At 54.4% G+C, this 25296-nt stretch overlaps 1 protein-coding gene across 1 annotated transcript in view; it reads left to right on the forward strand.

Annotated features, from left to right (window-relative positions):
* Positions 1 to 22929, forward strand: part of EIPR1 (EARP complex and GARP complex interacting protein 1) — a 90583-nt gene extending 67654 nt beyond the window's left edge. Inside the window, exons 5-9 of the mRNA XM_065891273.1 lie at positions 2001 to 2100; positions 16544 to 16680; positions 19142 to 19309; positions 20498 to 20650; positions 22755 to 22929. Of these exons, the coding sequence (XP_065747345.1) occupies positions 2001 to 2100; positions 16544 to 16680; positions 19142 to 19309; positions 20498 to 20650; positions 22755 to 22929 (733 nt within the window). The remainder of the gene's footprint in view (positions 1 to 2000; positions 2101 to 16543; positions 16681 to 19141; positions 19310 to 20497; positions 20651 to 22754) is intronic.
* The last annotated feature ends 2367 nt before the right edge of the window (positions 22930 to 25296 follow it).

Here is a 25296-nt window from a genome sequence, read left to right on the forward strand (position 1 = left end):
GATGGCCCCTCCCCCGGGGTGGGGCTGTCTTCTCCCGAGTCAGACGTCTTTATTGCTGGGCAGAGCTTGGGAAGAGGTGTGCAAGCTGGGTCTTCTCAGCTGTCACCTGCCCATCTACTGGGACAGGGCCGTGGGTGACCCTCTACCAGGACAGGGCCGTGGGTGACCCTCTACCAGGACAGGGCCGTGGGTGACCCTCTACCAGGACAGGGCCGTGGGTGACCCTCTACCAGGACAGGGCCGTGGGTGACCCTCTACCAGGACAGGGCCGTGGGTGACCCTCTACCAGGACAGGGCCGTGGGTGACCCTCTACCAGGACAGGGCCGTGGGTGACCCTCTACCAGGACAGGGCTGTGGGTGACCTTCTACCAGGACGGGGCTGCGGGTGACCTTCTACCAAGACAGGGCCGTGGGTGGCCCTTTTCTTCCCTCTCTCACTGTTTTGCATTTTTCCTTGGTGTTCATGGTCAGTTGTCTGAACTCTACATAAGTGTCCCCATGAAAACAGGCTACCAAGAGAAGTTCAGTCAACTTGCTGCAAAGATGTGTCTTCAAAATTAGAATTGCCATTATCTTAACAAAATAGGAGCCACAGATTTCAGTACCAGATTTCTTGGTGTCTCTTCCAGCTGTGGTGTTTCTTGTTTACTAGATATTGTGCGTTTTTCTTTGTTATTATTAGAAAAGATACAGTAAGCTCTTCAATACAGGAGTGATGTACTGTGAGAGCTTTGTACTGTACACAGCTATGTACTGTGAGAGCTTTTTAAACTATAAATGAGAAAGAAATTGTAGTTTTGAAATACATTATTGTTGTGATAAAAGTAATAATAGCTCATTGACAGTCTTGAAGAATGGTATTAGGGAGGGGCACCCAATCAATCAGTATTGTATTCTGTGTGAAAGAGAAATTGTGAGGGTCTCTGTCGATGTCTTCAATACTCACGTGTTGGAGGACGTGAAATGAAATTCTCTTCTTTATAAGCACTTAAGAATTTCATCAGGGAAGACAGAAATTCACGCTTGTGATCAAACTGAAAAATTTTTGATCTCTTCATGGTTTTATCACAGAGATGATGTGATTTTTGTCTTTTGTTATTCAAATATGTATCAGTTAAGAAGGTTTTGGCTGCAGGTAACAGGGCACTGTGGCTCACATAGGCTGAAACAGAAAGCTGTTATCTGACATCTCAGGCCTCGTGGGTACTTGAGGGCTGTGACCTCCCCACCTCCCGCCCCACACTGCTCTCAGCTCTGCCCTCCCAGGTGGTGGCAGCGAAAGACGTGCGCATCCTCTCCAAAATCACACTGTCCACCTGTGTCTCTTCAGACCCAGCGCCCAGCAGGCCCCCTTGTGTCTCTGTGGCCAGAATTGGTCAGCTCTCCATGCCTCGGGCTCTGGGAGAACCTGTCAGCAGTCTCTCAGCTCCAGCTGCCATGGCGAAACACCACAGCTGGGGGCTTACACGACAGAAATGTTGATTTCTCACAATTCTGGGGGCTGGAGGTCTGAGATCATGGTGCAGGTGAGGGCTCTGTTCCTGATTTGCAGATGGCCGCTTTCCCACTGTGTGTTCACATGGTAGCAAGAGAGAGACAGAGATATAGAAACAAAGACAGAGATATATAGGGAGAGAGAGAAATAGACAGGGAGAGACAGAGACATACATATATAGAGAGACAGAGCTCAGGAAACTCTGGTGTCAATCTGTACTGGGCACTAATCCCATCTTGGGGCCCCACCCTTCTGACCTCATTGAACCCTAATCACTTCCCAGATCACCCCCCCAACACCAGGTGACTTTGGGAAAGGATACAGACATTCAGGCCACAGCAGAGTGGTAGCCTGGTACTGCGCCATGTCATTGCAGAGCTGTTGACAACACTGCTGGTGACAAAGGGCCGGGCAGAGGCTTTGCTGAGGGCCATGTGTAAGAGCTTTTGGCCTCAAGGTGGGACTCGCACACATCATGTAATGCTTGACCCCCTCCTTCCTCAGTGTCGCGTGGGAGCCCGCGGGAGACGGGAAGAGAGTCATCTCGTTGGCTGACAACCACATCCTGCTGTGGGATTTGCAGGAAAGCTCCAGCCAGGCTGTGGTAAGTAACAGGAATTACACAGTTTTGGTTTTTTGTATTTTTTTAATTTGACCTTTCAGCCAAATTCAGAATATACTTCTTGATCATATATGTTTAGACTTTTGACATTGTTTGTGACATAATTAATGAACAGACTGAATCATCAGTCAAAGAATTGAGTGATTTTCTCTTTCAGGCAAAAGCTGTTTGGGATTCAGGCCTCAGGGCCATGTACAAATAGGACACAGAACCCTGGACGTTGACAAAACTCCCCCCTTTGGCCATAATTTGTCCAAAAGAGTTAGCAGGATATCCAAAATTATAGTCTTCTGTTTCAAGTATAAGTCTTTTTAATGAATGGATTTTCAATGTGTATTTGGTTAAAATCACCTTTCAGGTAGGAGCAGTCATGTAGGCAAATTTCCTGGTTGTGAAAATAATGGTTGACTGTGACCCAGTGACCTTTCAGCCTGCCCTCCTTTCATTCACGTGTGTGCATGGTCCTGAGGGTGTAGCTGTCAGGCATGTCAGCCATCTGTCCACGGGGGCACTGGAGCCCTTGCCTGCACACAGGCTGTCTCTCCATCCCATTCCCACCCGTCCTGTCACCCTCAGATCCCGCCACCGAGGCCGAGAGTAGCTGTCTCCGCAAGTTCCCAACCAGAAGGTTACGTCTCTCTCAACAGGCCTGTTCGTTCCCAGACCTGTTTAATATTTAGCAGCAACCTTCTTGGGAACCAGTTTGGCTTTCAAATATTCATCACTTTGAATGCTTTGTCCTTCATAGAGTAAATGCTCTGCCAATTGGTATATTTTCATATATGATCCCTTAAAGTTTCCTCTTATAAAATGTGTTTTTTACATGCATTCATAATTTCATTGCATTTGCGTGTCAAAGCGACAACTTTAGAGAGAAAACCAAGACATTTGAAATGAAAGCTTCTAATGCCACCCACTCAGTTGGGCCTGGGGCCCAACTGCCACGGGTTCATGAACGGCGTCTCTTGGACAGGTTTCTTCAGTGAGCTTGCATCTCACCTTATCCACTTGTTCCCGGGATGCGTGGTCAGCACTTTCCCCTCGTGGTACCCACAGTGTTCGTAAAGCCTGTCTTCACCCTCTGGGTGAAGAGATGCGTGAGTGATGATTTATCACTGTCGATACATGACCCAGAAGGCAGACCCTTCACAGTATGGGGTGTCCTGTGTGAGTCTTAAAGCTGCATTGTCAGAAGGGTGTCTCCCAGGCTTCAATGTGAACTTAAGAGTATAATACTTCAGGAAAGAAATCACTATTTTTATTAAAATTAAAAAAAAAAAAAAAGACACATCTCTGTATCATGGAGTAGAACACAAATTTCACCCAGACTTTCAAGCTCGAGCAGGAAACTCGAAGGAAACTGGCTGCCTCCAATTGTCCTTGGGGCCCCCACAGGTCTGGGCAGACACTTGCACAGTCCCCCACCTTCCAGGGGGACTTGCGAGGCCGCCTGGGCCGGAGTCCAGGGGCCCCTCCCGTCCCCTAACTCCAGCCTACCTCTCGGTGGGGTGTTCCTCCAGACTGCACTTGAGGACAGAAAGGGGGACAGTGCTTTCCTATGAAAGTGCTGGGGCTCGAGACAGGCTTGGGGCTGGGAGCCTGGGCCTGGTCCAGAGGATGCTCGGGGGCCGGCTGAGCGGCTGCCGCTCCGCCCAGCAGGAGGCACCACGGGGAGCCGGTGGCGTTAGGATTCAGTGGCTCCCAGGGCCCCGACTTTGCGGGCCCCGTCCTGTCATCAAAGCGTGAACACCTCTTCAGACCCTCAGTCATCTCAAAATGATTTTATGGTGGGGTGATTAATCTGTAACTTATTTTCTGCAGAGACCAATTTCGTTTTCTCTCCCCGTTTTTTATCTGCTGTCAGCAGTTCTGTCGATACCACTTTGCGACCCTCGGCTGGAGTATTTAATACTGAAACCTTCCTATCGATTTCGACCGTCTTCATACCCAGCTCCTCTATTTTTTTTCTTATTGTTTGAGGATATTGCCGTCTGCGGTGAATCTAATCTTATGCTCACTGCATCATTACCTTTTGCAATTAAATTGGAGGCTCTCTGCCATTTATAATCGTTAGTGGAGGCCTGGGGCGGAGGTTCCATGGGGTCCTGGACCCCGATGAGGGCCAAGGCACAGCCTCCCTGTTTGGGTCTGTGCGCATGCACCTCTGGGTTCTAGTTCCTTTCACTGGCTGTGGAAAGAAGCAGCTTCTCCTGAGGTGCAGGGACGGCAGAGCGGGAGGAAGGGGGCCCGGTGTCACCCACTCAAGGTGCAGGCCTGGGGGTACTTGCCCACAGGAGCACTTCTTTGAAGGGAGAGAATGGGCTTCAAGGACACAGTGTATTTTCAGAAATTTCTAGTCCAAGGTTTACAGCGTACCAGAGGAGGCCTGAGCACAGGCAGATGCGGGAGCAGGTGGTGACCGGAGAATCATTCCATGCAGCCATGCCCGCTGAGCCCGGAGCCCAGAATGTGCTTGCTGTCTGGGGACAGAGCACTGGGTGCAGGCTGAGCCCCTTGGGACCAGGGCAGAGGCGGGTTGGGCCTGGTGGTGCGGCCCGGGCTCCCCACCCCCTCACCCGTGGCCCTACCTTCCATGGCTTCCTGGGCTCCGAGTGTGGCCACAGAGAGGAGGGAGGCTTGCTCAGCGGGCCCCCGGTCAGACCCTGCGGCGCGGTCCTGGCAGGCTGGGTGTCCTCTGCGCAGCCAAGGCCGCATGGCCCGGCCTGGGGGCTCGTCTCTGCCTCCGCCCTGATGGTCGCGGGACACGCCCATCCTCCAGACGCCCCAGGACCAGGGCCTCACTCCCGCCCCCCAGACAGCAGGGGTCTGGACAGCAGCCCTAGATGAGGGTGCGTTTCTGTCACTCAAGCCCCTGGTCCCGCTGGGGAAGCAGGTCCTGGTGTCGCCTCCCTTGTTATTTGCAGGGCTAAGGTTTTTCTTTTTTCAACAGACTTTTATCTTTTAGAGCAGTTTTAGGTTCACAGCAAATTTGAGGGGAAAGTGCAGGGATTCCCCATCCCTCCCTACACAGTCCCCGGCAGACGGGGCAGTTACTACAGTGACGAGCCCACACTGACCTGTGGCCACGCGTCTGCGGATTTGGACACATGTGCTGACACGTATCCACCATTACAGATTCACACTTGGTGTCTTCACTGCCCTAAAAATCCTCTGCTCCACTAGCCCTCCCTCCCTCTAAGCCTGTGGCAACCACTGATCTTTTTACTGCGCCTGCAGTTCTGCCTCTTGCAGAGTGTCCTAGAGCTGGGCTCATACAGGGTGTAGCTTTTACAGGCCAGCTTCCTTCTCTAGTCACTGCATGTAAGGTTCCTCCGTGGCTTTTCATGGCCTGACAGTTCGTGTGCTTTTAGTGCCGAGAGATATTCCATCGTCTGCAAGCTTCTTCATTTTGATAAAGTTCAGTGCATGAGTTTTACAGATTGTGCCTCGGGTTTCAGGTCTGAGGACTCTGTGAACAGCCTTGGACCTTGAAGTTTTTCTCCTGTGTTTTCCCTACGGGTTTACAGTTTGCATTTTACATTTCAGCCATGGTCCGTCATGAATCGATGTTGGTAGACAATGCCTGTACCCTCTCTGGGGGCTCAGGTGAGGACAGAGTCTCGGGGCCTTCACTGTCCTGGGTGGGGTGTCTGTCTGGAGCAGAGCAGTTGTCGAGAGGTTTCCTGTCTCTCGGGGCTGCCCTTCCTGGCCCCTGGGCTGCAGGGAGCAGCGTTCCTGGAGCTTTGGGGGTCTGTCCCCAGCGGTGTTTCTGGGTTGGGGCCCATGCGGGAGAGAAAACACAGACCCTTGACACTGTGTGTTCCTCGTGCCCCAGGGCCCTCCCTGGTCAGCCTGTTCCCCACCTGTGTTTGTTCTGTGTATAAAGTCCCGGGGTTTTGCGGCACTTGGTGGGAGCTGTAAAGAAAAGTGTATCTGCCCCACCCTCCCAGCCGCAGGCGTCCCTGAAGGGAATTTGAAGGTCACAGCCCTCCTCTGGGCCCCTCACTTCCCTCCCTGCAATGCCTGTGATGCCCGAGGGCATGACAGCTCTTGCCTCTAATGAGAGGAAAGTCCTGCTGCCCCAGGTGCCTCAGGGGCATCGCTGGCTGGGGGCAGCCGAGGGGCTGTGGGGGCTCCCTGGACCCGCTGTGCAGGCGTAGCCAGGACTCACCGGGTGCAGCAGCCTGCCCTTGCTCACTCATTTTAAAGTAGCTCCTTTAAAGAGAGGCGCAGGCCTCAGACCCTGTAATCTGACCCTCGCTTCACAGGTGAGAAGAGTGAGGCCCAGGAAGCAAGGGGCTTTCTGAAGGTGGCCTGGCTGACAGATGTGGGTCTGCAGTTCAGACCCGCTCTGCCCCGTCGTCCCACAGAGACATGTGCTGAGGGCCTCTCGTGCACATGCGCCCAGCCGACCCTCCTGCAGAGCTTGCACTTGGAATCTGCGTGTCTTGGGTGGGCAGCAGCATTTTGTCCTGTGAACGTGGATTAGATTTTGGGAAACAGTCAGAAGTTATTTGGAGCAAAATCTAGTAAATAAGATAGTTAAGCAAGCTTTATAATGTAAAGCTAGTTAGTGGAAACCATGTTCAAACTCTCTGAAAACTGGTTTTCTTTCTTTCTTTTTTTTTCATTTTTATTGGAGTAGAGTTGATCTACAATGTTGTGTTAGTTACAGGTGTACAGCAAAGTGAATCAGCTATACATATATCTACTCTTTTAAAAATATTTTTAGATTCTTCTCCCATATAGGCCATTACAGAGTATTAAGTAGAGTTCCCTGTGCTACACAGTAGGTACTTATTAGTTATCTTTTTTATTTTTATTGGGGTATAGTTGCTTTACAACGTTGTGTTACTTTCTGCTGTACAACGAAGTGAATCAGCTATGTGTATACATATATCTCCTCCCTCTTGAACCTCCCTCCCCTCCCATCCCGCCCATGTAGGTTATCACAGAGCACCGAGCTGAGCTCCCTGTGCTATACAGCAGGTTCCCACTAGCTATCTGTTTTACACATGGTAGTATATATATGTCAATCCTAATCTCCCAATTTGTCCCACCCTCCCCTTCCCCACTCTGTGTCCACATGTCTGTTTTCTACGTCTGTGACTCTATTCCTGCCCTGTAGATAGGTTCATCTGTACCATTTTTCTAGATTCCACATACATGCATTAATATATGATATTAGTTTTTCTCTTTCTGACTTACTTCACTCTGTATGACAGCCTCTAGGTCCATCCACATCTCTACAGATGACCCAATTTCGTTCCTTTTTATGGTTGAGTAATATTCCATTGTATATATGTACCGCATCTTCTTTATCCATTCATCCATCGATGGACACTTAGGTTGTTTCCGTGCCCTGGCTATTGTAAATAGTGCTGCAATGAACATTGGGGTACACGTGTCTTTTTGAATTATGGTTTTCTCAGGGTATATGCCCAGTAGTGGGATTGCTGGGTCGTATGGTAGTTCTACTCTCAGTTTTCTTTTTTTTTTCTTAGTTTTTTAAGGAACCTCCATACTGTTCTCCATAGTGGCTGTATCAGTTTACATTCCCACTGACAGTGCGAGAGGGTTCATTTTCTCCACACCCTCTCCGGTATTTACTGTTTGTATATTTTTTGATGATGGCCATTCTGACTGGTGTGAGGTGATACCTCACTGTAGTTCTGATTTGCATTTCTCTAATGATTAGTGATGTTGAGCATCCTTTCATGTGTTTGTTCGCAGTCTGTATGTCTTCTTTGGAGAAATGTCTGTTTAGGTTTTCTGCCCATTTTTGGATTGGGTTGTTTGTTTTTTTGATATTGAGCTGCATGAGCTGTTTGTATATTTTGGAGATTAATCCCTTGTCAGTTGCTTCATTTGCAAATATTTTCTACCATTCTGAGGGTTGTCTTTTTGTCTCATTTATGGTTTTCTTTGCTGTGCAAAAGCTCTTAAGTTTCATTAGGTCCCATTTGTTTATTTTTGTTTTTATTTTCATTATTCTAGGAGGTGGGTCAAAAAAGATCTTGCTGTGATTTATGTCAAAGAGTGTTCTTCCTATGTTTTTCTCTAGGAGTTTTATAATGTCTGGCCTTACATTTAGGTCTTTAATCCATTTTGAGTTTACTTTTGTGTATGGTGTTAGGGAGTATTCTAATTTCATTCTTTTACATGTAGCTGTCCAGTTTTCCCAGCACCACTTATTGAAGAGACTGTCTTTTCTCCATTGTATATTCTTGCCTCCTTTGTCATAGATTAGGTGACCATAGGTGCGTGGGTTTATCTCTGGGTTTTCTATCATGTATCATTGATCTATATTTCTGTTTTTGTGCCAGTACCATACTGTCTTGTTTACTGTAGCTTTGTAGTATAGTCTGAAGTCAGGCAGCCTGATTCCTCCAGCTCCATGTTTCTTTCTCAAGATTGCTTTGGCTCTTTGGGGTCTTTTGTGTTTCCGTACAAATTTGGTATATAGTAGCATGTATTTGTCAGTCCCAATCTCCCAATTTATCCCTCCCCTGCCTTATCCCCTGGTAATCATAAGTTTGTTTTCTACATCCGTGACTTTACTTCTGTTTTGTAAATAAGTTCATTTGTTCCCCCTTTTTTTTTAAGATTCCACATATAAGTGATATCATATGATATTTGTCTTTCTGTGTCTGACTTAACTTCTCAGTATAACAATCTCTAGGTCCATCCATGTTGCTGCAAATGGCATTATTTTGTTCTTTTTTATGGCTGAGTAAAATATTCCATTGTGTATGTATATATACCACAACTTCTCTGTTCATGGACAGAAAACTGGTTTTCTTGTGAGACTCATAAAAAGGTATTCCAAAATATTTTGAGCAGTGTCTGCATTGTTACCATAATAATACCTTTAGAGCCACAGCTCTCAGACAGCAGTCCTTTGAATTTATGTTTTAGGGTATTTGTTTAAAAAAAAGAAGCCATGAACTCTAAGAAGACATGGATTTAGTAACATATCTTAATATCATAGCTTAATAGCTGCATATGCCTTTTGGTTTTGTAAATATTGGAGACAATGAGTAGTTTTTAATCTTCCAGGTGGATCTTGGAAAAAATCATTAGATGCAGAATGGGCTGAACGGAGGCATTTAGCTAGGAAGTGTTTCCTGAGCTTGCAAAAGACTTCTTTCTATAAGAAAGAGTAAATGTACATTTAGAAACTAAGAGTGGGTGAGAAAAAGCAGCTGCTGAGCTGGGAGGGCTGATGTGCTTGTCACTGACATTGGGGTTGAATGCCTGCCGTGGCCACACAGCCTGGGGTGTGACAAATACGGAGATATTGTCTCTGCTTTTTTGTAGTTTGCCACCAGTTACAGGGGCTGTAGTGTGCAGATAAGCCTTTAATTCAAATGTTCAGGTTTTCGCTGGGGCAGGCGTGGGCCAGTGGCTAAGGGGACGTGGGGGACTGGGGACACGTGGACATGGGACAAACACCGACAGTTGAGTCAAGTCCCACGCACAGTGTGACCTTGGGCGAGTTGCTTGGCCGTCCAAGCCCCAGCGTCCACATCTGTAGAGTAGGGCAGTTTAACAGTAACATTATGTGAGGACAACATCCCCCATGGTGCCTGGAGCGCTGCAAGTGGTCTATATAGGCCTGATGGAGGGATGCATGCACGCGTGGACGGATCGAGCGGCTAGAATATGCGGTCTCCACAAGTGGATTACAACTGAGCGTCGGGTTACCCAGTAGGATCCTAGTGCAGAGGCAAGAGGTACAGGGCGGAGAAATCAAGGTACCGGAAAGCAGTCTGTGTTTACTTGGTAATTAGGTTACTTGCCCCGAAGTCAGCAAGTGCTAATCACAGTTCAGACAGGAAGCAGCAGTGAGCTCTGCTTGGTACGGAGCTCCTGGTGCTCTGGACTTCATTGTTCCTCCCTCTTCTTCCCTCTCCAAAGAATGACCTACGGGGAGGTCTGTCTCTCCAGCACATCACTAGTGTATCACTGGTGTGACAGAAATACTTGTTACATTCTCGTCCATCTTGGCCAAAAACTTAAAATCTGCCCTCAGAACCTTTCCCGTTTTGAGTCTGGAGCCGAGGTCAAGCCCACGTTTGTGGGTGCCGGACGCACGTTTTTCTCCACGAGGAGAGGTTGGGTTTTGGTGCAGCAAAGGGGAAAAGCCCTTTTCGTCTGTTCTTCTTACAAATAAAGTCTTGTTGGAAATGAACTAAGAATAAATTGCGAATGACCTCAAGTTCCTCACCCGTGCTGGCACCCGCTGCCTTGTGTGCATTTCCTAAACACAGGAGGACTCTGGTTTCCAGGAGGCTGCCCTCACAACCTTCCCGTGTCAGCTCTGCGGAGCAGGAACACTTCTTCTGGGCTGGCAGAGTCCTTGACTGGGGGTGGGAGCCGGCAGCCCTGTTGGGTCTGGGTCCGGTGTGGGCCACGTGCAGGGCAGGGGGCCCGCCTTCCCTGACCCTGGCAGCAGGGGCCCTTTCTTCCACATCCTGAGGGTAGCGATGGGCCTGGGGGAGTCCTGAGGAGCCCCATTCCCACCACGACCCTGGACCCACCCTGTGCGCCAGAAGGGGCACCCTGCCCCTTCTGCCCTGTCCCTGAAGGTGGGGCACAGCTCCAGGCAGTGTCTGGGCTTTTTAGGAATGTCATCTCATGGAATCCTTATAGCCTTGGGGGGCAGATTCTTTAATATCCCCGTCTTACAGGTGAGACACAGGAGAGAAAGCCAGGCCTCAGAGGGACAAAGTAACTCGTCAGGTTACTCACTAGACAGCAGAGCGGGGACCCAGCTCAGGGGTCCTGCTCAAAGCTGGGGCTGCCGTTCCCACAGCTGGAGGCATCCCCGATGGCGTCTCAGAGGGATCACAGGTGTGTCGGTTAGAATGCATTTGGCTGCAGGACATAAGAAGTGACTTAGATAAAGAGGAGGTTTAATCATCTGCTGTAACAAGAAACATGGAAACAAAGCCCCTCTGGGGTTGGTTAATTCAGTGTCTCAACAGCAGAGGACGCAGATACTCTGCATGTTTCTGCTCTGCCATGTCCACGTGTCACTGCTGTCCCCTGTCATGACCGCAAGGTGACTGCAGCGGTTCCAGGCATCACATCCAGATTCCCACCACATCCACAAGGAGAAAGCAGATTTCCTTCCCACGTCTCCCTCGGTTTGAAAGGAAAGCCTTTCCTGGAAGTCCCTCTGTCCCCCTTTCAGGCACGACCGTGTGTCCAGGCCTAAACCCGTCTTTGGCAAGGGGAGCAAGCCCGTCAGCCCTGGCTCAGGGCCGTCTCAGTCCCCGGGGGTGCTGCGGGGTCTGACGGGAAGAGGGGCTCCGGTGGTGGTGGCGTCTGCTGTGTGACAAGCTGCCGTCTCCCAGCAGCTTGGGCCGGGGCACGCGGTGGACTTGCCCGCATGGACACTTTATGTCTCTTACGCTCGAAAGCTGCAGCCCTGCTGTGGCTTCGCCGAGGCTCTCCTTCCAGGGGGTGCGGTGGCGCTCTCTGTCCCCTCTGGTCCTGCGTCGCCCTCAGTGCTGATGAGCACGTGCTCGGTCCCGCGTCCTCTAGGCCTGCCGCCCCCCCGGGTCCGGTCCCCTGTTGGCGCCGTGGGGCTTGGTGGTGGGGGTGCAGCTTTGGAGCCTCACGCCTCCCTCGAGCCGCTCCTGAAGGCTCCAGTCACAGCATTTTGTTCATAGAAGGCGCCTCTCTTGCTCTTGTCCTGCACTAGTTACTCCTTCAGAGAGGATTTGGGGAGCCTTTAATCATTCCTTCTGGACTGGGAAGCACTGAATATTTCTCTTTAATGCTGGGAAGCAGAGTGCTGTGTGCATCGCACCCTCTGGCGTTCTTGCTGAGTTCTGTCTCTGCGTCACCAGGAAACCAGAAAAAGTGATCGATTAACCTTACGACTTGCACCGTGCTGGCTGCCCTGAGTAGCACCTTAAAAATCGATGGTGAGATCTCTTCCAGGTTTTCACTAAAATCCACCTTGCAGACGTCTCGGCGCCTGCGGGCATGGCGTTCTGTGGCCCTAGTGCTTCCTGCACCGGCCTGTGCAGTGGAGCTGGAGCTGGAGCTGGTCCTGTTCCGCACCGCGGCTGTGGGGCCCAGCGCGAGACACCTACCCTCCCTGCGAAGCAGGGGGCTGGGCAGGGGCCGCCTCTCGGCTACTGAGTTCACTCGGGGTCTCCCCTGCCTCAGGTTAACACCTTCTCAGTTGTCTGTGCTCCCTAACAAATGACCACCCAGTTAGTGCTTCCCGCTGCCCACCACGGCCATCACGTGGTTTCTGCGGGGACAGTTAAGAGCCCGCAACCTCAAGTCTCTCGTGAGGCCGCAGGCCAGGTGTCAGCGGGGCTGGCGTCTCATCCTAGGGCTCTACCGGGAGGACCTGCTCCCGGGCTCACGGACGCGTTTGTGGCAGGATGCGGTCGGACCCAGGGCCTGGGTTTCTCGCGGGCTGTTCCTCAGTGTGGGTTTTGGAAGCAGACAGCGCGTGTTAAGTTTTGCTGATTTAACTTCTGCGTGAGCCCGGATGGAGTCAGAGTAGAGCAAGTACAGAGAGCTTTGCTGGCAGTGTCGTTTGTTAGGATTCGACCTGAGTGCTTCGCGCACTGTTACGGATCTTCCCCGCTTGGCACACTTCGTGGTGCTTCCCACAGCAGCCTCTTCAGGAATTCACCCTGCTGAGTTCACAGTGCCTTTCTTCTGATGATACGACCTTATGTGTTCACGCTTCTGAAGAGTTTGATAATGAATCCACGTGTTCATAGAAAATTAATTAGAACACTGAATGTTGATTAGTTAGAAAATATACTGAACCTTTTTTTATTTAAGTATAGCTGGTTTACAATGTAGTGATTCACAATTTTTAAAGGTTATACCCCATCTGTAGTTATTATAAAATATTGGCTATATTCCCTGTGTTGTACACTACATCCTTGTAGCTTAATTTTATACATAATAGTCTGTACCTCGTAATCCCCTCCCCCTACATTGTTGCTCCCCTTCCCTCTCCCCACTGGGAACCCCTAGTTTGTTCTCTATACCCGTGAGTCTGCTTCTTTTTTGTTATAGTCCCTCGTTTGCTGTAGTTTTTAGATTCCACATATAAGTGATATCATGCAGTATTTGTCTTTCTCTGCCTGCGTGATACCCCCCAAGTCCATCCATGTTGCTGCCAAAGGCAGAATTTCGCTCCTTTACGGCTGAGTTGTATACTCAACCGTTTTATGTACCTGATTGTTGATCTTACTTAACTAGTCTTCAGAAAACTGAAATGGCGCCTGTACATGTTTCTTTTGGCTGGTTTTTTTCCCTAAAGGAGAGGCCATAAAACTGTTTCTTGGTTGGTGCTGTCGATGTGGATGTTAAACGTCCAGCCACAGCTGGAAAAGCCGAAGCCCAGTGTGGAAAAGCTCACCCTGTGTGTCTGATGCTCATGTTTTAGGCCCATTTCAGGGTATGGGGCTCTGTGCCGCCGTCCCTCTTCAGGAGGCCGTGCCTGTCACTGCTGCGGGCAGGGCCGAGATGCCCTCTGCCCACACCAGCTCTCACTGGCCGTCCCTTGTGGCTGAGTCCAGGTCCTGCGTTGTGAGGCTCCTGCCACCGTCCCTTTCTCCTCCGTGGCTTTGCGGTGGTCGCACTGTGTGGTCCCCTCTGCGTCCTGCCTGGGGGCCGGGCCTCCTCCCTGTGACCTGTCCACGCTCTGTGCCCCCCACGTGCCCCTGAAGGCGATGGCACACCTGATCCTGGGCTGACTTGCCTCTGCTGTTCAGATGATGAGAGAAGGAGAAGCTGTGACCCGTGATGCAGGGGAAAAGGGGTGGGACCACTGCCCATCATCAGAGGAGCAGACCCTCTGCCGCCCCCAGCCCCTCGGCCCTTGCTGACCCCTCCCGGCGGGCTCCCCACCCGGCTGAGCCAGTCGACATCCTCCAGGAGATTGGGGGTGAGACTGAGGGTCAGTGGGGTCCCCCGTGGGGCCCTCTTGTGGGGTGTCTGGCGCAGGTGCTCCATGGGTGGCCGTGAGGGTGCTGGCCTGGAGGGGAGGCACTGGGACGGCCCTGGGTTTGGGTCCCCGACGTGGCCCTCTCTGCCAAGCTAGCTCAGGCCCGGTTCTGCCCAGGTGGCCTGAGCCGCGGCCTGGGCAGCAGGTGTTGCCAGGTCCCGTGGGAGCACCCAGGCCCTGCTGGCCGGCGGCCCCCTTTCTGTCCCTCAGCTGCTCTGTCCTTCCTGACGTCTCGCCCGGCCTCTGGCTCTTCTCGCCCCGCAGCGCTGTCCTCGGCCAGGCTCAGTTCTGCGCCCGCCATGGGGCATGCTCCACGGGCGGAGCGCTGCTGGGTGTGGCTCTGCGTGGCCACTGGGAGCTTCCTGGGGGTGTGTCCCCCTTCGAGGCCCCGCTTCCCCCGCTGAGCTTTCGGCCCAGGAGCTGCTCTCCTCCACCCTCGGCCGCTCTCCCTGCCCCTTCTCCCCACTCCAGGCACCCCGGGGCCTGTCTCAGGTGATGGCTGCTCCCCGGAGCCTCCCTGGCAGCTTGAATGTGAGCCCTGGGAGTGCCCAGAGCATGGGCACTTCCTCCTTGAGGTGCGGGTGGGCACCGCTGTTTCATTCCGTCGCTGCCGTGCCTGGTTGGGTCCCCCCGACACTAACACAACACACATGTCTCGCCCAGACCAGACTAAACCTTTAACTTTTGTGGAGAGGAGATTAATAAGTGGTGCTCGGTCTGTAATGGCAGAACAGGTGTTCTAACTGGGGTCTTATAAAACAAGAACCCCCGCTTTTCCAGGGGGCGGGGCTCTCTCCTCCGCTGCCTCGTTGGGCTGTGGGCAGGGGGTGGGGTGGGGGAGGGCAGGGCTGGGGCCCAGGAGCTGGGCAGGCACCCGGGAAGACACAGGAGCCGCCTGCGTGTCTCCTTAGAGATGTGACGTGTCCCTCCCGTCCCACCCCCCGCGCTCACGGGCACAGACACCCATCCTCCTTCCTCCCGTCAACTCTAGCCCTTCAGTCCCCGGGAGGGGGGTGTGTGCACCCGCAAGGACTTCAGAGGCCCATCATCCACGTGATTTGCTGAATCAGTGAGGCAGGAAAATGGGTTTTTGGGAGAAGGATTTTTCTGGGGCAGGTTGAGACACAAAACTGTCCAGAACCGAGAGAGGCGAGCTGCCGCTGCCAGCTGGTCAGCGTGTCCTGGCTGGGCGACCTCTGCTGCAGTGGGTGCTAGAGTAAGCGGGGCTCTCACTCGGAAGTCATTTTTTTTTTTTTTTTTTTTTTTTTTTTTTTATGCGTTACGCGGGCCTTTCACTGTTGTGGCCTCTCCCGTTGCGGAGGACAGGCTCCGGACGCGCAGGCTCAGCGGCCATGGCTCACGGGCCCAGCCGCTCCGCGGCATGTGGGATCCTCCCAGACCGGGGCACGAACCCGTGTCCCCTGCATCGGCAGGCGGACTCTCAACCACTGCGCCACCAGGGAAGCCCGGAAGTCATTTTTAAAGACGTGCCCACTGTCAGGCTTCTTAACTGGTCCAGGCTCTCTGGAGCGGAAACTGGCTGTTTTCCCCAGGCTTCTGCTCCATCCCCTTGCACTGACCGCCCACTCCGTGTGTCCACCCTGGCCGGGGCCAAGTCTGGGGCCTGATGACAGCCTTGGGCCTCTGTCTAGTGCTGCCGTGGCTGTGCCCGGGTCCCTCTCAGAGGGTCCGCAGGGCGAGGCTAGTGTTCAGGGTAAAGTGAAGTAAATCACGGAGGGTCGAGTAACCTGAGGACCACAGACAAGCCTGGAGCCCTCCTGCCTCCAGACGCCACCGCGTGATAGGCCTTTGTGCATAAGATCGTAGACGGCAAGCGGAAGGGCCGGTGGGGCAGCGGGGTCGGGGGCGGAGCGGCCCTTCTCCCAGGTTTGCACCAGGGCCCGGCCTCGACTGCGCTGGTGGTCTCGAGGGTCTCCGCCGTCCGTTACCTGTTGGGGTTTAGTTAACCCCCGAGTAACGGACGCCGAGATCCTCGCGGCAGGGTGGGGAGGGCACACGTCTGAGCACACGTCTGGGTGGGTCGCAGCCTTTTGTCCTTCTCCACCTGGGGTTGGCCGTGCGGACCGGCGGGCCTCGTCCTTGGTTTTGGAGGAAGCCAGACGGAGCTGGTGCGTGTTGTCTTCAGATTTGAGTGGATTCTCCCTAATCCCACACTGGCAAGTCCTGTCTGATAGAGGCTCTGTTAACGTGCCTTCTATTTTTTGCTGTGTTCAGTTTTATATTTTTTTTTCCAAATAAGGTTCAAACATTCTTGCCTTCTAAGGGGAGGAAACAAAGACAGAGCTTCCTAATTATTTTCAGTAATTATCTTCAATGATAGCCTGTACAAGATATCCTCTTAAATGCTCTGAATAGAGTTCAAATTACTTGTCTTTTCTTCTTCCTTTGAAAACATCACCCAATTTGCAGCTGGCCAGTTCGGCGTCCCTGGAAGGGAAGGGACAGCTGAAGTTCACGACGGGGCGGTGGAGCCCGCATCACAACTGCACCCAGGTGGCCACGGCGAACGACACGGCTGTCCGAGGGTGGGACACGCGGACCATGAGGTCAGTGACGGCCCCTCCCCTCCCTGCCCCCCTACGCCCATCCACCAGGGCTCGTGTGCTGAGGCCACGTGGCTTGTCTGTGTTGGCCTCGGGCTTGTGGGAAGTCGTACGCCTCGTCCTCTTTCTCTGCCCCATCTTGAGTGCACCCGCGCCGTGGGTCCGCGCCCCGCCCCGGTGGTCCTGTTCCTGTGGGCGCCCTTCGGCGGCAGCGGCGGTCTCCGGTGGAGATCAAGGTCAGGCTTTTGTAGCAGCTCAGGCCTGAGGTGGTGACCGCAGACTCTCGGTCTCCATGGTCGGCGACCACAAGGTGAGGGCTGCCGTCCCCTGGTTAAGCATGGAGCTCGACCATCTCTGCACCTTCAAGATGCACACCCATGGGGCGGTCGTAGTTTGTTATTTAAGTCATTACACACACAGCTAGTGCTTCTAATGGGACACGGGAGAGCTGCTTTTCTGTGCCAGGTGTGGCGTTGACAGCGAAGGAGTGGTGGTGTGCTACTGTTGTCATGGCAACAGGGCCCTGCAGTCTTTTTTAAGATACAGTTTATCCCCTCAGCACACCGTAATTTATCACTAAGCCGCAAAGACGGATGTCGTGAAATAGCTCGTGTTGCCTTTGAGGGTGGGGGCCCAGCTTTAAATCTAGGTCCATGGCCCTTCTGAAAGCGCAGGGGGTAATCAATATTCGACGTGTGTGTGTGTGTGTGTGTGTGTGTTTGTGTGTGTGTATGTGTCTGTGCGGTGGCGGGGAGGGGGGGTGGGGTTGTTGGGTTTCCTATCAGAAGCTGAAAGCTGTGCGCTTGGATGTCAGGACTGGAATCCATTTCTCCAGGGCCTGTGGCTATCTTTTCCTGTTTTCATTGTTCTTTGAAGGATGTGTAGATTTTGGTATCTAGATGAGAACCTTGAAGACTGACATTACAGACCCCAAAGCCAGGGGGCAGGAGGGGCCCTGGGAGGCAGCGCCCTGCTGCCCCCCTGCCTGCCGTCCCTGGGGGGATGGGCAGCAGGCGACCCCGGGGCTCTTCTCCTTGGCGTTGTGTCTCTTCTGCAAACAGCCTGGCTGTTGGTGCTTTCAGTGCTGCTTCTGGAATGTATTGTGCTTTTGTATTCAGATCGCTGGCCCCAGAGCCCCAGGAAAGCTGAGTCGATACTCTCTGCCTGTGTGACTCCCCCCAGCTCCCTAGGACCTCGCCGGGCTTAATTTATTCATTTCCCTGTTTCACTCGGAAGATCTTAAGGTTCGGGTATCTTATTTTAGGCAAAAATATTAGGCTATTGGGAAGGTTCAGGATGTAAAAACCGGTTCAAGATTTAAAAGTGGTTTGGGGCCGGAAAACCCAACATGGGAGAAAAGATGAAAAGGACTGAGGTCATCTGGCGTGAGATGGGTCTGTGGAGACCTTGGTTTCGGGCGAGGGAGCTGGTTATGGGAGCAGTCCCAGTGGGAGCCGTGCAGAGCACGAGGTCCAGTGTTTGCAGGAGAGGTGAAGTCACAGCCGAGGGAGGAAGTGGAGCGGGCAGAGTGGACTGAGTGTCTCGTGGGGATGACTCTGGGACTGGCGGGGGCCCCTGTCCATCCTGCTGGGACACAAGCTCTTCGTCTGAAGCCACTGTCCTGCCACAGGTGACCTGCACCTCTGGTTTGCGTTTGTGGTATCAGAGGGGGTCGCTGCAGGAGATGGAATATTCTGATTCCGCACCCTGCAAGGAGCAGCCTGGAGGTGGATGGCGGGGCTTCAGTTAGGTCTGTGTGTGCATGTGTGCCTGCACCTCTGTGCACACTGGTGCACCCACATGTGGGTGTGTACACGTGCATGCGTGGGCATAGGTACCCATGCGTGTGCATGTGTGTACGGCTGGTGTGTGCATGCCTGTGCATTGTGTACACACGTGCAAGCACGCACGAGCTCTGAACAGCGGTGGGGCCGATTGGGCCCCGTGCCCGCCCTCGCCCAGTGTCGGCACTGGGTTGTGTGCGAGGATGAGGCCCAGCCGTGACGAGCACTGTTTCCTTCCGTGTTTCTACAGCTTTCCCAGCCTTTCCTTCCTTTTCTCTGTCTCCATCTCCCGATACCAACAGCGCTGTATTCCGCTTCCCAGCCCCTCCCTTTTCCTTCTGTCTCACTGCATCCTTCCAGACGTTGGTCAGCCTTTCTGTCCGGAGTCTGTCTCTGCTTCTCCACGGCAGTCTCATCCCTCCGGATCGCTCTCGTCCTCAAGATTCCAGGTCACACCTTTGAGCGCCGCCAACCGGCCACCCTCCTGCAGGGTCGCAGGCGTGCACTGCGCGCAGGAGCGCCCCGCCTGGCTCCTGCGCTGGACGGGGTCCGGGAGAAGGTGCAGGGTGCAGTCGCTGGCTTCCCTGGTCCCGCCTCTCACCCGTGCCTGTCCCCTCCGCCCCTGCTGGCTTCCCTCGCCCCGCCTCTCACCCGTGCCCGTCCCCTCCGCCCCCGCACAGCCAGATCTACTGCATAGAGAGTGCACACGGCCAGCTGGTGCGGGACCTGGACTTCAACCCCAACAAGCAGTACTACCTGGCCAGCTGCGGGGACGACTGCAGGGTGAAGTTCTGGGACACCCGCAACGTCACCGAGCCCGTCAAGACGCTGGAGGAGCACTCCCACTGGTGCGTTCCTCGCGGGCCGCTTGGGGGAGGGGCTTAGGCAATTTATTTTGCTAATGACTTCACCGTTTGGAGAGGCGCAAGCCAGCTTAGTTTGTGCTGCCGTGAATCATTCAATCAACCCCGTTTTACTTTTCCTAAAGGAACACTAATTCCAAATCTGAGTGTTTGTGATTCGTAAACGTAGGGAGAGAAGAAAAACACTAGATTCTGTTTTCCCTTGAAATGGTGCCGGTTCAAATGGGCGAAACTGAGCATGCACAGATGTCCACGTGGCATGTACACAGCGCAGGGAGGCCGGGAGCTGCCCGGCCTGGCAGCAGGGGTGGGCCAAGTCTGTCCAGTGGTGTCACTGCAGCGGGGCTGCTGCCGCTCTCAGAGGGAGTGCGGGATGGCCGTGTGCAGGGGCACGCAGAGTGCCGAAGACTGGCCGTTCTCCCTGAGACGCTGTTTTCACGTAGATGCCACGTGCTGGCTACTTTTTGCTAAGTGAAAGAGATCGAGTCATAGAAAATCGTGCATAGTATGAGCCAGTTTTTATTCAAATAAAGCATGTTGTGTGTACATGCTTGTGTGTGCTTGTATGCATGTGTGTGTGCTTACGTGTTTGTCTCCATGCGTGTGCTTGTGTATGTGCATGTTCGTGTGTACTGGTGTGTGTATGCGTGCTTCTTTGTGCATGCGTATGGGTGTGTATGCTTGTGTGTGTGTGCACTTGTGTGCATATCTGTGTGTGTGTGTATTTACCACCTGAATGCTGGAGTATGGTTTGGACAGGTTCAGTGAGTGGCCGTAATTCCTGTGGTCTGGGGAGGCGCTCCGTCCCCTGGCCCCGAGCGGCAGTCCAGCTCTCCGCTGTCCCCTGGGTCTGCCGGCGGGCGGCCCAGCTCACAAGCTCTTGGGCCTAGTGACCCGGCCAGAGAGCAGCCCTTGGGAGGCTGCCCTGGGGTGCGACCTATGTCACAGATTCTCTCTAGTCCGTATTTTGCTTCTTGGGCAGCCTTTGCCTTTAGAATTCTGGAAAGCCTGTGTGGCTCCTGAGCAGTAAGCCTCCCCGCTGGGGTCCGTGCTGCCATTTGGTCTCTGCTAGTCAGGATTCAGGTTTCAGAGCCGTGCCACGCGCCTGCCCCTGCTGGGAGCCACCCAGTGATAGACAAGCGGGTGGGACCCGGCCTCCCTGTCCTCCCACAGGGTGTGGGGCGTCCGATACAACCACTCGCACGACCAGCTCGTCCTCACGGGCAGCAGTGACAGCAGGGTCATCCTTTCCAACATGGTGTCCATCTCCTCCGAGCCCTTCGGCCACCTGGTGGACGACGACGACCTGAGCGAGCAGGAGGAGAGGTGAGCGCTCCGGTGCGCGGCTCTCGTGTATGGGCGTGGCTGTGGGCGTGGCTCGGTCCCTGCGGCTGGTGTCGGGCGTGTCCACCCGCAGGCGGGCGGCTGCGGGCCATGGAGTCGGGTAGGGTAGCCGGGTAGGGCAGCTGTGCCGTCTGCTGTGGCCTCTGAAACACGTGTCTGTCCACGTTCTTACTGAGCGTCACACGTAAGGTTGTGAGGACCGTGGCCCGTCTGCAGCCCTGGGGAGTGAGAAGCAACCTCCGCCGGCCCTCGTAACACCCTGTGGGAGAGGCGGCGGGCGTCCCTCCTGGCCGTGCCATCCTGGATCAGGTCGTGGACTGGCCACCCTCGCTGGCAGGTGTCAAGGCGGGGACTTCGGGCCCAGACCTGGCCCGGCCCCCCCGCACTGCTTCCCCCGAGATGCTGGGCACCATGCGGGAAACCTCGCTGACTGTTCCCACAGCTTCACCATCTTGGCTGAGTATTTTCCAAACTCTTTCCAATCCTAATTGCTCTGCTTGGGGGCTCTCTCTTCACAATGGGGGTCGCACCCCGAGACTTGTGGGGTCCTGGGGTTCGGGGCTCACGCAGGGCGGCCTGGTCCAGGGCAGCGGTGGCGGGGTGAGCCCGTGTCCTGTGTCAGCAGCGTGGGTGTAAAGGAGACGCGTCTTGTTCCTGGAGTGGATGCGCCTTCGTGTGCGGCGCTGCTTCCCGCTGTGATTCAGAGCTACCTTGGAGTTGAGTCTCCCGCCTCCAGGGCAGGAGGTTCTGGAATAAAACCCCGTCGAGCTGAGTGGTCTGAGCCGTAAAATACGAGAGGGGTTTGTCGTTCTGTTTGGAGACTCTTCACACTTTTGCTGTCTGATTTCTTCCTCTGCCCACCTGAGATGAGCCTAAAATTCCTGTGTGAGAAGCTGGCTGGTGGCAGTCTACCGATTGTCTCTCTTGAGAGGAACGCAATCATTTTTCTGTTCAAACTGAGTATTTAGATACAGTTGCAGCGGCTTCAGTCTGGCAACCTACCACGTGCAGGGCTTGGGTGTTTTCTACTGTCCTCTCTTCTCACGGCCAAGCAGGCGTCTGAGCCCTGTCTGTACCGGGGACAGAGCTGGTGGCCCCTTCGTTGGCCCCGTGTGTTAATCCAGGGGTCCTGCCTGCACGTGGGCAGCTTCAGAGAAGCGCACTAGGAAGGAAGGCGCGTGTGGCTGGCAGGCATGCCGGGCAACGGCACTGGCGCGAGGTGCCTCCACGGTTTCCCGCAGGCCTGCTCCTGGGGTTGGTCCCCATGTCTTAGTGAGTTCAGGAGAATGGGAGTCCCCTGAGGACTTGTATGCGGTGTCTGTACCTGGGCATTTGCTGGCCACCGCAGGTTGGCTTCCTGGGAGGGTCGGGCCGTGGGATGCCTGAGGGTCCGAGCTGGGGGGCACATAGAGCGGGCTGTCTCCTGGGAAAAGTCCCAGATTGCTGAGAGCTCCTTGGGTAGAAAGAGCCACGAAATGGGGAGAAAAGTGCTGAGGAGGCCCTGCTGGGTGGAGAAGCAGCCCGGCGTGTGGCAGGCCTGTGACCTCGGAGGCCCAGGCAGGCGGCCCGGCTCCGTGTGCTCCCACACAGGGCCGCGCACGTGAGCACCGCCCGGGCAGGCGTCCCAGGGAAGGGGCTAGCGACTCCCATGTGAACGGGGTGCCGGGAGGAGTCACAGCCCAGGCCAGGGCCTGCCGGCCTTCCGGCCCCTCACCCTCGTCCTGAGCAGGGCTCCCCATGCCCACCCCAGGGGGCTGTGCCGGCCGGTCCCCAGGTCCCTCTGGCAGATGTCACAGGAGTTTTGGCCGTTGTCCACTTAGCCCCATGAACGTTCCCCAGCCCCCGTCCCCCGAGCCCGAGCACGTCCTGCCGTGGAGGGAGGTGTTAGGCGGTAGGGGGCCCCCCACGAGCCGCGAGGGCCCACGGCTGGGGACGGGATGGCTTTGGGCTCCCGCAGGGGCGCCCCCGTTGGCCCCCTCGGCTCCTGGGGACTGCCTGATTGCGCAGGTGAGAAGACCAGGCCTGCTGCCACCGCTGGGCAGGGCGCCCGCCTCACTCACGCACGCGTGTCTCTGGTGCCTTGTAGGAGCCAGGAGCCTCCCCAGGACAGCGTCATTGCCACCTATGAGGAGCACGAGGACAGCGTGTACGCCGTGGACTGGTCCTCAGCCGACCCCTGGCTCTTTGCCTCCCTGAGCTATGATGGGAGGCTGGTCATCAACAGGGTACCCCGGGCGCTGAAGTACCACATACTGCTCTGACCCGCCAGGCCGTCCTTGGGCAGCTTCCCAGCCGCGGATAGCTGTGTGGTGGGCGTTGGCTTTCCAGGCGGAGCCCCGTCTGGGAGAGCCAGCATGACTCTGCTCTGATGCGAGCACCTGTGAATAGTGACGGAGCATCTGCCAGCCGACCACCGGCACCTGAAGTCTCCCCTTGCCGGAAGCGGAAACACCGTCCCCAGACTGAGCTGGGGCTCCGCGGGCTGGCCTCTGCCTGGTCACTGCCTACTTCCTCTTTTCGCTTTTAAGGCTGTCGGGAGTCTCTCTGTAATTTGCTTCCATAATGTTGACTCATCTTTCTCTCAAGATTAAAAACGAAATAAAAGGAGCAGGGCCATGCTGCATGGGCTCCAGCTCTTTCTTCAGGAGCTCTGCCCCCGGTATGGCCCCATCACCCGGTCTCTGTTCATGTTCTCCGTGCTGGCCCAGGAAAAAAGGCAGATGGGCCTCCCGTGCTTCGTCCTGGGCTTGACCTGCCCATGCTCGGGCCTGGCCTGGGGGAGCCCTGACTCTGTCAGTGACCAGGGGTCTCCTGCCGGCCTTGGGCCCCATCCCCGGGCATGGTGCCCCGCTGGGTCCTGTTCCTTTACTCCGATGGCATCCTCATCGCCTGGAGGTCACATGCGTGTTCCTGGGTCATGCAGCACGCTTACCTGTTGAAACCCCACGTTGTCAGGTGATCCTGAAACTCTGAGCACGGGACTCTTGCCTCTTCCTCCTCCCGTGGGTCCAGGGGTCTGTTCTGGGCGTGGCCTCACCTGCCCAGGTGTCGCGTCTGAACCGAGATGGCTGTCAGGCGTAGTCCTTTTTTCACGATGGGCTTCAGCTTGAGAATGGACCCGTTCTAAATGCTGAAGCCGTCTGTCGTCCCCGGAGTGTCTGTATGGTGGTTTCTAGCTGTGCTGTGAGCCTGGAGAGGCACGTCTGGGTTTTGTTTCTTTTTTCAGGGGTAAGAGTTTGTGGGCAGAGTGGGGACCGTAGGCGAGCGGAGGACAGACGGGGCTGTGGTGGAGGGGCAGGCAGGGGGTGGTGGTGTTCAAAGCCCTTCAGCATTTCTGCTTCCAGGGAAGACCTGCGTTTGTGAGGAGCGCAAAACAGCTCTAATGAAAGTCCTCAACAAACAGGTGTTTGTTGAGCGCCTCCTGTGTGCCAGGCGCCGTGCTAGATGCTCCAGCTCCGCAGCGACCGAGGCAAAGCTCTGGGCTCACGTGGGGTCTGCAGTCCTGCAGGAACTGTCGGCTGCTGTAAATCTTTGTGTATGGGTGTTTGTGTAAACAGAAGTTTTCATTTTCCAGGGCAGGCGTTGGCAAACTATAGCCTGAGGTCATGGGGGCCAAATCCCTGCCACCACCTGTTTCTGTCAATAAAGTTTTATTGGCACGCAGCACCGCCCTTACTCATGTGCTTCGGCACATGTGCAGCAGTGGCCAGGCAACCTCAGCGCCTAAAATCTTTGCTGTCCGACCCTTTACAAAAAAGTTTGCAGCCCCTGCCGCAGGGTCAGCGCTGACCAGTGTGAGCACTGGGTTCTGTGGGAGGAAACTGCTGCACTGCTTCCCGAGGGGCCGCGGGCGGGTGCTCAGATTTCTCAGCCGCCCACGGGCATGGGGTGCTGTCACTTGTGCTTCTCTGCAGTGATGCGGAACGGCTTTCCGCGCACTTAACTCACCATCTACCCGCGTGTCCTCTTTGGTGGAGCCCGTTTTTAAAGTTACATCGATTGTTGATTATTGTGTTTAAGTCCATTAGATTTAGAACGTTCTTTACATATTTGGATAAAAGTCCTTGGCCAGCTGTGTAATTTGCAAATATTTTCTCCCAGTTTTTATCTTCTCTTTTTCATCCTTTTAGCAGCGTCTCTGCAGAGCAAAAGTTTTGAGTTTCGTTGAAGTCCCACTTACCCAACTTTTTTTTTTTTTTATAGATTGAAATATTGGAATCAAATCCAACGTTAGGAAGGTTTTCTCCAATGTTTCTTCTAAAAGTTGTAGTTTCACAGTTTATATTTGGAGCTATGATCTATTTTGAGTTTTTTAAATAAGGTGTGAGGTTTTGGTTGTGGGTTTTTTTTTTCTTATAGATATCCAAGTATTCCAGCACCATTTGTTAAAGACCGTAGTTCCTGCATTGAATTGCTTTTGCTCCTTTGTCAAAAGTCAGCTGGGGGCTTCCCTGGTGGCGCAGTGGTTGGGCGTTCGCCTGCCGATGCAGGGGACACGGGTTCGTGCCCCGGTCTGGGAGGATCCCACATGCTGCGGAGCGGCTGGGCCCGTCAGCATGGCTGCTGGGCCTGCGCGTCCGGACCCTGTGCTCCGCAACGGGAGAGGCCACGACAGTGGGGGGTCCGCG

This window comes from Phocoena phocoena, chromosome 14 (assembly GCF_963924675.1).
Source record: "Phocoena phocoena chromosome 14, mPhoPho1.1, whole genome shotgun sequence".
In the NCBI taxonomy this organism is placed as follows: domain Eukaryota; kingdom Metazoa; phylum Chordata; class Mammalia; order Artiodactyla; family Phocoenidae; genus Phocoena; species Phocoena phocoena.